Source organism: Wolffia australiana, chromosome 2 (assembly GCF_029677425.1).
Source record: "Wolffia australiana isolate 7733 chromosome 2, ASM2967742v1".
NCBI classification, from domain to species: Eukaryota; Viridiplantae; Streptophyta; class Magnoliopsida; order Alismatales; family Araceae; genus Wolffia; species Wolffia australiana.
The window spans coordinates 5,477,103-5,488,139 of NC_135836.1; the positions used below are offsets into that span (position 1 = coordinate 5,477,103).

The 11,037-nt window shown below is 42.7% G+C and overlaps 1 protein-coding gene across 1 annotated transcript; it reads right to left on the bottom strand.

Annotated features, from left to right (window-relative positions):
* Positions 1–4,822: 4,822 nt before the first annotated feature.
* On the bottom strand, positions 4,823–9,085 carry LOC144716616 (translocase of chloroplast 34-like). Its single transcript, XM_078591800.1, has 8 exons — positions 8,932–9,085; positions 8,017–8,134; positions 7,301–7,408; positions 7,094–7,218; positions 6,229–6,493; positions 6,076–6,144; positions 5,654–5,815; positions 4,823–5,071 (listed from the first exon to the last, which is right to left on the bottom strand). Exons 2-8 carry the CDS (start codon positions 8,113–8,115, stop codon positions 4,961–4,963), a joined length of 939 nt encoding a protein of 312 aa, XP_078447926.1. The 5' UTR covers positions 8,116–8,134; positions 8,932–9,085; the 3' UTR covers positions 4,823–4,960.
* Positions 9,086–11,037: the final 1,952 nt, after the last annotated feature.

Here is an 11,037-nt window from a genome sequence, read left to right on the forward strand (position 1 = left end):
ATAATTATCCGATTCCTTCTCTCAATGACACTATTATGCTGCGGAGAATATGGAGCCGTCAAGTATCTCTTTATCCCATGCTTATCACAATAAGCTGAAAACTCTACTGAAGCAAACTCTCCTCCTCGATCAGTCCTGAGAACTTTGACATTCACATTCTTCTCACCTTCAACGATCTCCTTAAACTTTGTGAAAGCACCAAGAGCTTCAAACTTCTTATTCAACAAGGCAACATAAGTGAGTCGACTAAAATCATCAACAATCAACATAAAATAAGAATTACCACCCCATGTCGACGGAGTGATCGGACCACATAAGTAGTCAACGTGCAGCAACTTAAGTGGTGTCTTCGCTCTATATGTTGATGAAGATGGAAATGGAGTTCTCGAATGCTTGCTTGCTATGCAACTTTGGCATAACTTGTCTGGAGACGGTAGAGAGGGTAATCCTTCGACCATCTGTCGATCAGCTAATAACTTCAATGCTTGGTGGTTGAGATGCCCTTAATGTTCATGACATACTCGAGCATAATCGTCAACCGAAACCAAACAACCTCTAATATTATTTAGCTTCAACAGATATAACCGGCCATTTGTCTTCTTTACACGAGCCAGTAGTCTCCCCTGCTGATCGTATATGATCAAATGACTACACTCCATCATAGTCTTGTAGCCTTGTTCATTAAGTTGCCCAATACTCAAAATGTTAAAGCGTAATTTAGGGATAAAGAGCACATTACTCATCGTCATTTCTCCTCCACTCTGACACTGCAGTATGATGCTTCCTTTGCCTTGAATATCCACCTTTGACCCATCGCCAAAGCGAACACTACCGAGGTGAGCTTCTTCTAGCTGATAGAACAGACTTCTAATGCCCATCATATGATTGCTGGCCCCCGTGTCGAGGTACCACATATGTGGCATCGGAGGATCTCCCTCACTCCCCTAGAGTAGTGCATGATCCAGAGGCTTTGTCACCGTCATCAGCAAGGCCGACTCGCCCTTCTCCTCAGTGTTGGCCAAATTTGCCTTCTCCTCTTTCTTGTCATTGCGCCATTCAAAAGCAAAATGCCCAAGTTTTTCACAATTATAACATTTAATTTTTGACTTATCTCGAGGTCTGTAGTCCTCGTCTTTGCTCCATCCTTGGCCATCATTGCTTCGACCACGGCCTCTTCCTTTGTCGCGTCCACGTCCGCGGCTATGGGAGTTTTCATCTTCGCCTTTCTTCTTGCTCTTTTTGATAGCTCTCGCTAACAGAACTTGCTCCTCTCTTCTTGATTGTCGATCCTTCAACTTGTCTTCATGTATCTTGAGGGATCCCATAGCTTCTTCCAACGTCATTGACTGCGTCTCCCCCAATTGCTCAATCCAGGATGTAATAGAGTCAAATTTTGCCAGAGTAGCTCAGAGTAGCTTGGCCACCATGTGTAATTCTTCTAACTTCTCTCCCATGGTCCTTAGCTGAGTGACAACTTTGGACAGCTTCCTTGAAAAATCAGACACAAGCTCATCTTCTCCCACGATGAGCAGCTCGAACTTGCGTTTGAGGGCTTGCACTCTAACCTTCTAAACACGAGCAACACCCAAGTTCTTCGTCTTCAACATCATCCACGTCTCCTTGGCTGTCAGCTTGCTATCCAGCTGAGCCGATATCTCATCAGATATTGCGCCATAGGTAACCGACAACGCTTGTTGATCCTTCTTCTTCGTCACTGTCTCTGCCTCAATAGCTTCCCATAAGCCATTCGCCTCCAACAGAACTTGCATTCTCATAGCCCAGAGAGAATAGTTCTGCTTGGAGAGAAGGGGGAAACCATGTCTAGTCTTGACCAGAGACCTGGGCATCACGACAGAGGTTCCAACAGACTCACCTTCTGTTGAAGACATCCCACCAGCTTGCGAGGCAGATTCACCAGCCCGTTGTGGCATGGATCTGCTCTTGCTTCCTCCTCGGACCAGACTTCAAGCTCTGATACCAAATGTTGGGATAGAATCCCTGCTGCCACTCCTTTGCAGCACAGGTCTTGGTGGGAGAGAACAAGGGAGAAGAAGGAAGAATGAAAACCACAAAAGAAGAAAACCCTCGTTCTAGAAAAAACTGTTCAAGAGTGTTCCTTTTATGAAAAGAAAATAGAGCGGGAGTTGAAATGTGGTGAGCGGGAATAAAAAAGAGCGGGACCCATTCAAGGTCAAACCCCACACCCTCGTCCTCTCTCTCTCTGTCGTTCACTCCCTCGTCCTCTCACTTGCTTCTTTTCACTCTCTCTCTCTATCGCTCCCTCTCTCCTTCTCACTTTCTCTCGATCACTCCCTCCCTCTCTCCTTCTCACTTTCTCTCAATCACTCCCTCTCCCTCTAACTCTCTCAATCGCTCGCTCTCCTTCTCCCTCTCTCTCAATCACTCCCTCATTTGCTCTCCCTCTCTCGAGGGTTACCTCTCCTTCTCCCTTTCTCTCTTTCTTTTTCTCTCGATTGCTCCCTCTCTCTCTCTCTCTTGATTGCTCCTTATCCTTCTCCCTCTCTCTCAATCGATCACTCCCGCGTCCTCTCTCTCTGTCGATCACTCCCACGTCCTCTCTCTCTGTCGACCACTCCCTCGTTCTCTCTCTCTCTCTCTATTGCTCCTTATCCTTCTCCCTCTCTCTCAATCGATCACTCCCGCGTCCTCTCTCTCTGTCGATCACTCCCGCGTCCTCTCTCTCTCTCTCGCTTGCTCCCTATCCTTCTCCCTCTCTCTCTGTCAATCACTCCCTCGTCCTCTCTCTCTGTCGATCACTCCCGCGTCCTCTCCCTCTGTCGTTCACTCGTCATCTCTCTCGCTATCTCTATTGATCGCTCCCTCTCCTTCTCTCTCTCTCTCGCTCTCTCGTCCTCTATCTTTCTCTTTCTAGATCACTCCCTTTCCTTGTCCCTCTCTTGCTCTCTCTATCACTCCCTCTTCCTCTCTCTCTCCCTCTCGATCGCTCCCTCTCCTCCCTCCTCTCTCTCGATCGGTCGCTCCCTCTCCTTCTCCCTCTCCTCTCCTTCCCTCTCTCTCTCTCTCTCTCTCTCTCTCTCTCTCTCTCTTTCTGCCTTCTCAGTCTTCATCGTCATCCATTCACCCCTTCTCTGTTCCGTTTTCGGTAACGGACGAATAACAGAACGGAACAGATGACAGATTTGTGACAATGACAAAAGCTGTTGGACGAAACTGACAAAACAAAATTCCCTGGACAGATAACGGAACGGAAGTCGGTTCAGTCCCGTTTCATCCATTCAAAAACATCATCTGTTTTCGTCCAACAGCTCTGCATGACAAGTAGAACTATTAACACAGATTCCATTTTATATGGGAGGGGCAGAAAATGATAGACGTTTTGATTTCTAGAAGTTCTAAAATTCAAGAAAAATTATAAAAATGGAATTTTAGTTAATTCGACAAATTCTCATCTCATCTTACCATTTGAGACATGGGATGTGACAATTTCCGTCTCCAGAAGAAAAAATCTTCCAGTCTGAGTCTGTACACTTAGGAGACAGACTCATAAATATAAGTTGTGGTAAAAATTACATGGAGCTGTGAAATGGATATTTTAACCTCTAAGCACTTTTTACTTTTTTATGGGATCTTACTCTTTTGATAATATTGTAGATTACATGATAAGTTGTTACATAATAAGGATTATCCGATATGGCATACAAAAGATAGAGAGAGAGAGATATATATATAAGAGGGTGGATTGGAGGGAGAGAGAGAGAAAAAAAAAAGAGAAGGAAAACAGGAAAGGGAGAGTGAAGAGAGATATATACATAGACAAAGGTATTTGCCCTCTGCTATCCGACCCAGTACCCAGTCTCGGACACTATTTTTGGGAAAAATAAGCCAATTTTGGATGACAATATTGAATCTTGGGACAGGTTAATAACCTTCGGCTGTTATCAGTACCAGACATTGGATCTCGCATATGACAATATTTGGAAAAAATAAAGTCTCTCCAGTTGTTTTATGAATACTGAATGGAGAGATAAATATTCTCCACGATCAATGCATACCTTGACTGAATGCGGCAGAGGACTTCAACCATCATGCAGTTGGAGAGTGAGTGAAAAAGAGAGGGAGTTTCTTACCCCAATAAAATATGAAAACTTTCTATTCATGCTTCCCAATATGAAGTATTAACCTAAATGTAATAATCAGCAAATTATACAAATGTAACAAAAAATACGTCAGAAATCAGTGTTATCAGTTACAGCCTTAATAGGTCGCCACATGTAGTCCTAGGCGAATATAACCCTTAAGGACTACCATTGTAATTTGGGTGTGTATATATTTGCCACAAGAGATGTAACAGAATTGTCTATTTTATGATTGATTTAACAAGCATCTTTCCCACTCAATGTCCTCTAAATTTGACAATCAGTAAACCTAATATCAGCATCCAAACCTTGTGATGCACTCAGATGAGGATATTGGATGGATATCGATATCATATATCAGTACTGTAACAACCTATATCTGATATCAATATCTCGGATATCGTTTCTGGCAGATCCCAATTTTCCCCCATGCAACTAGATGAGGATATTGGATGGATATTGATATCATATATCAGTACTGTAGCAACCTATATATGATGTCAATATCTGGGATATCATTTCTGGCAGATCTCAATTTTCCCCCTTACGATATCTGATTCATCATCCTGACCAAATACTAACAGACAATGAGAAAGAGATATAAATGGAGAAAGAGGGAGGAGAGATATGATGGGTAGAAGGCCACATTGATAGGACAGATTGATACATAAAATAAAAATACTTATAAAGAGTGAGAGACCATAGAAAAAAAGATAAATGAAATCACATCATAAAAGAAAACTCTGATCCATCATCTGCCTACCTTGACTAAACAGCAGATGGAGTACGACAACTTGCCGAAATGGAGACCATCTCTCTACAAAAAAACTGGCAAAGGAGGGTCAGAACTTGCCATTGGCCAGACCCATGTCCCGGAGCTCCCAGAGCGGCTTCTTCTCCCGTGAAATATCCTCCCTAATCCTCTGTTTAATCGGCTTCACCAGGAAAAAGTACTGCAAAAAGGGGTCATTGAAATCTTGGTCAACCCACCAAAGAAAACCACGACAAAGAGAGAGAGAGATAGAGCGATTCAGAGAAAGAGAGAGAAACGAAGAGAGAGTGAGAGATAGAGCGACTCAAAGAAAGAGAGAGACAGAGGAAGGGAGAGAGACATAGAGTGATTCAAAAAGAGAGAGAGAGAGACAGATCAAGAGAGAGAGAGGAAGAGAGAGAGAGATAGAAAGACACAAAAAAGGAGAGTGAGACAGAGAAAGAGAGAGATAGAGATAGAGCGACTCAAAGAAAGAGAGAGAGACAGAGGAAGAAAGAGAGACATAGAGTGCTTCAAAAAGAGAGAGAGAGAGAGACAGATCAAGAGAGAGAGATAGAAAGATACAGAAAGAGAGAGAGACAGAGAAAGAGAGAGAGATAGAGCGACTCAAAGAAAGAGAGAGAGACAGAGAAAGAGAGAAAGAGATAGAGTGACTCAAAGAAAGAGAGAGAGAGAGAGAGAGAAAAAGAACTGACTCAAAGAAAAAGACAGAGACGGAGAAAGACAGAGCAACATAGAGATAGAGAGAGACAAGGTCGCCAACCTGAAGAGCAAGAATGAGCGGGATGAAGATCTTGCCCCTCTGGTTTGGGTTCGGCCCATCGATCAGCTTCTGATCCACGGCAATGGCTTTACTCCCGTTCAAAACAATGTCCGTTATCATCTTCACCAAGTTGGGAATCCACACTGTCCCGTCCGGAAGCACCTGCCATTTAAGAGAGAGACATGCAACAAATAGAGAGAGAGATAAATAATATGGTTCCGCCGTCATCAACCCCCTGTTGACATTGAAGGCGTAGTAATGATTGATCAAGGATGATGAATTACAGCAACAGATGGTCGGCATCCTATCAATGTCATCCATCACAGAGGACTATGATGATGATGGTTGCATTGAAGGGGGTTGTACCAAACCCAAGAGAGGGATAGAGAGAGAGAGAGAGACGAGAGATTTGCCATTGTTACCTTCTCTCCACCCTCGTTTGTGGCGCATTTGCCGGTGTTCTCGACCAGAGCTATGGGAATGGCAGAGTCCTTCAAAGTTTTCCAAGTCATTATTTAATGTAAAATAGAGAATAAAAATTTAAATAAAATGATCCAAAAGAAATTGAGGCAAACCTGGTATTCTTGTTTTCTTATCTTCGCTCCCAAACGTATAATTTTTAGAAGCGCTTCTGACCTTCTGGTGAAAAATTCATCGTAGCTTAGTCCATCAGGAGGAGACAAGTAAGCGTGCGTCAGGACGACTAAGCTTCTCCTCCATATTGCTTTGCCAAAAGTATCGGTGATGGCCTTGATTACTTGACGATCTAGATTATCAACTCTATACGAATCCAATCGATCGACGTAGATGAGAACATCGATGGTCTTGTTCAAGAGAAACCTGTCCGATATTGCACACAAAAAATTACACTGGAATCTAATTTTTGAAGATTCAAAATACATCTAGCCATTAATCTATACTTATGTATTTACCAAACAGACTATCCATCTACTATCTATTTAAGCAGGACCCTCTATTTATCCAAATATCCACATATCCATGAATAAATATACTTATCCATTTGTATATATATCCATCATCTAATCTCCCTTCTTTCTTTATATCCATCTGTTCATCCTTCCATCTGTTAATCCATTTATCTATCTATCCACTTATCTGTCTATCCATCTAGTTATTAATTGAAGTATCTATTTATCTCTCCATCTATATATCTATCTATTAACCATCGATTTAGCTATCAGACAATCTATTTAACTATCAATCTATGAATCTATTTACTTATTTGTATCTATCAATTTATTTATTAACCGATCAATTTATATATATGTACCTAAATATGTTTTTCATGTTTGTGTACATCTATCTGTCCATCTTATTTCACTTAATTTTTTATAAATCTAGGAAAAAAGATGTACACAACAATGAAAGACAGATATTTAATTTTAAATGAGCTACAGTCATTTTCAGATTAAGGCGTACCGTTTAATAATTTCAAGGGCTTGTTCATTGACATATCCACCTTCCACAAGGCCAGGGGTGTCGATAATATTTAAAGTGAACCCAGCCCGGGATCGAGATATCATCATAGGTCTCAGTCCCTCCGACTGCAAAGGTGAAGAAAAATAGCACCCAATGAATTATATTCAAATTACAAAATAAATAAAAGACAAGGGTATTAGAATGAACCTGGAAAGCGCTGACAGAGGCTACTCGTTCCCCAAGAATGGAGTTCACCGTGGAAGACTTGCCAACGCCGCCCTTCCCCATCACCAGAATAGTTAATGTGTTCACATCCTGCATAATTACAACTATTAGGCTCCCAATCTGAACGTCCCGTGAATGCAACTGGACACAACACGCTGGCAGCGCACTCGGACTTAGACTGGCACTGCTCAGGCTAATGGGTGGAAATGCGGTTCCGCACGAAAACTCACCTCTAGTGAGCGAATTTTCGACCACCTCAAATCTATGGGACAGTCAGCTGTTTGAATTTGGGGCCCAAATTTGCCCCTGCCACAGGATTACAGTGGAACGTGGGGCTCCGATGGAGAAGTCCCCTCATTAATCAGTTTTTTTTATTATATGAAAGACTAAAACTAAGTTTAACAAGAGCTTTGAACTCATGACCTCATTCCGCAAAACTTCTACAAAAGTCAACCATTCTAGTGAGAATTTTGATATGCAATCATAATACACATTATAAAATCCAACCCAGGCCGAAAATTTCAACCCCCTTTAGGCTCTTGCTCACAGGTTGGGCAAAGGGCAGTTCAAAAGTTTAAATCAAACTGCCTAAAATTGTGCAACCGTCCTCCATGCGTGGTTGGAACAATCCTTAATTACCATCATTAAAAATTTAAAATAAAGTGATCATAAATCAAGAGAGAGAAAAATTTGAAGACCTCTTGTTTGAGCTTCCCAAGATACTCGTGAAGCTTGGTTTGAGTGGGAGCAGGGAATTGCTGGATACCAAACCACTCACGCACAACCCCAGCTGCCATGGATGCGCTAACTCCACCCCTTTCTCCAAATTAAAGAAGAAGAAACGTCACAAAGAGAACCAGAACTTTTCTTTCAAATAACATTCTTTTTTCAACCCGTTAGGAAAGAGCTAAAAGAAACTTTAAAACTGGAAACTAGCATCTTCTCTTTCCTTAGTTCAATGAGTTTCTAATGAAACGAGAAAAAGGGTTTTTTAAGATATAAAAGGAAAAACAAGATGGGCTAACAAAATTAAAAACAAAAGGCTCCCATAACAATATCAACACTTAATGCGAAACCCCGAATCAAAAGAAAACCAGAGAACAGATATTGGGAAACGCCACAAAGAGAACCAGAGACAAGGTTCTTCTCTTCAACCCATTTGGAAAGAGCTAAAACAATTCTAGAACTTGAAAAAAACATTTTCTTTCTCTCGAATTCTAAGAGTTCCAAGGAAATCCATAAAAGGGCCTCGTAAGATATCAAAAGAAAAAACAAGCCCCAACCAAACCGAAAAACTAATCCGCTCACAACAGAATTCACCGACGAGACAACGAGCGTGAAACAGAGAAGGAATGATCGACTCATTCGAGAAGGGCTTAAAAATTCTAAAACTGAAAAAAAAAATTATCGTTCCCCCGGTCTAACAGTTTCTAAAGATAAAATTCATTTCAAAAGAAAAAAACAATTGAAAACAGAAGACCCTCATAGCAAAATCACCACTTTATGAGAAACCCTGGAATCAAATCTCCGAAACGAGGGAATAGAGAAAGAGGAACCCAATTTCTTTGCCGAGATGATGAAAACGAAACATAAATGGCATGTTCGATGCTTACCGGCTGAATCAATTCCTCCTGACGAGCAAATCAATTCCTCCTCGAAGAAGTTGGCTGAATCCACGAGCAGGAGGTGATGTTATGAGAAGGCTGCCTTATCGGTTGCAGTCCGCCGCCGCTATATACCTGCTAAGCCATGTCTTCTTTTTTTGGATGGGAGTTAACTCGGTGTGACTCGGCCGAGTCGACGCCGATTTCGGTCGATTGGTGACTTACTGTTAAAGGGAAACCGTCCATCCTTCGATTTGATCGATCGGGATTGCGATCAAATGATTAGAATTTTTATATGATCCTGATGACAAGTCGGTTAATAAACTGTATGACCCATTCGCTGGATAGAAATTCTTGAATCCATTCGATCGATAAATAAATTAATATAAAAGAAGGAATCTCCCTTCCTCTTCTTCTTCTTCTCTCACTCCCTTTCTATCCCTCTCTAACCCCCCCTCTCTCTCACTTCCTTTCTCTCCCTCTCTATCCCCCTCTCTCTCTCTCTCTCTCTCTCTATCTCTATCTCTATCTCTCTCTCTCTCTCTATCCTTCTCTATCCCCCGCTCTCTCTCCCTCCCTCCCTCTCTCTCCCCCGCTCTCTCTCCCTCCCTCCCTCTCTATCCCCCGTTCTCTCTCCCTCCCTCCCTTTCTATCCCCTCCTCTCTTCCTCACTCCTCTATCCCTCTCTATCCCCCCTCTCTCTCACTCCTCTATCCCTCTCTCTCACTCCCTTTCTATCCCTCTCTCTCACTCCTCTATCCCTCTCTCTCGCTCCCTTTCTATCCCTCTATATCCCCCTCTCTCTCACTTCCTTTCTATCCCTCTATTTCCCCCCCTCTCTCTCCCTCACTCCCTTTCTATCCCTCTCTATCTCCCCCCCCCTCTCTCTCTCTCTCACTCTTCTATCCCTCTACTCTCTCTCACTCCCTCTCTCTACCTCCCTCTCTATCCCCCCTCTCTCTCCCTTTCTATCCCCTCCTCTCTCTCTCCCTCCCTCCCTCTCTACCCCTCTTTATCCTCTCTCTCTCTCTCTCTCTCTTCCTCTCTACCCCTCTCTCTCCCTCCCTCTCTACCCCTCTCTCTCTCGCCCTCTCTATCCCTCTCTCTCTCTCCCTCCCTCTCTCTCCCGCTCTCTCCCTCTCTCATTCTCTCTCTCCTCTCTCTCCCCTCCTCTCTCTCCCTACCTCTCTATTCCCCCCTCTCTCTCACTCACTCCCTCTCTTTCCCTCTCTATCCCCCTCTCTCTCACTCCCTCTCTCTCTCCCTCTCTCTCTCTCATTGTTGCCTTAGCCGCCGCCCATTGATCCCGATAGTCCAAATGTCGCCATCGCGTTCGACCAATAACACAATCGACGTTAATGGAACACACGACGAGCTTCCGCTGTCACCATCACAGCCAACCAGCATTTAGCCCAGATGTATGCTCGCAACCACCCTTTTGGGCACTCCTTTATTTCTTTCAGTACCTCCCGAACCTATTCTTCACCCTCAGGGTTACGGTAGATGTAGACAGGGAATTTGAGCTAAAGGCTAGGGCTCACATACGTATGCTCTTGGTTTTGTTGGGTTTTGTGCCTTGATTCAACTATGGAGAACAAGTTAACCATGGATGCGGAAGCACATCATCGATTCAGAATCTACCTATGAAATAACACATCACATGTACCTTTTAGGGAGCTTATTTGACCGTGGACCTTCTCACTTTGAGACCATTCTGAAACCGTTCTCTTGCTCGACCTCTAGAAGTATCCACACGATCATTGTTTATGGTTGATAACATGATAACTGCATGTATATTCTCATAGATTTCGATGTTTTTGGTATTATTAATTTGGAATTTATCATGTTATCACTCCACTAAATATTTATGCACTAGCCATAAGTTCTAATTTTTGCACATTATGGTTATTTTTTACTAAACTCCTTGACTTCTTTGAAGTCAATCAACTGTAGTAGTGATGAGTATTCTATAGTTTCACATGTGCAGAAATTTACAGGAATGAGAAGATGGTAACTCTTAAAGAGTCTGAGAATTTGTGTGAGCTTAGTGATTCTACAAAGAGGATTGAAAGGATCAAGTGGAGTTGTGAACCTTCAAAAGAGAAATTTGAGGAA

What these genes read in the sequence shown, in the direction of transcription:
- LOC144716616 (XM_078591800.1), bottom strand. Translation starts at nt 8,115, where the DNA reads ATGGCAGCTGGGGTTGTGCGTGAGTGGTTTGGTATCCAGCAATTCCCT. An exon ending in TTGGGAAGCTCAAACAAGAG is followed by an intron (nt 7,409 to 8,016) that starts GTCTTCAAATTT and finishes GTAATTATGCAG; the next exon opens with GATGTGAACACATTAACTAT. An exon ending in GCCCTTGAAATTATTAAACG is followed by an intron (nt 6,494 to 7,093) that starts GTACGCCTTAAT and finishes AATATCGGACAG; the next exon opens with GTTTCTCTTGAACAAGACCA.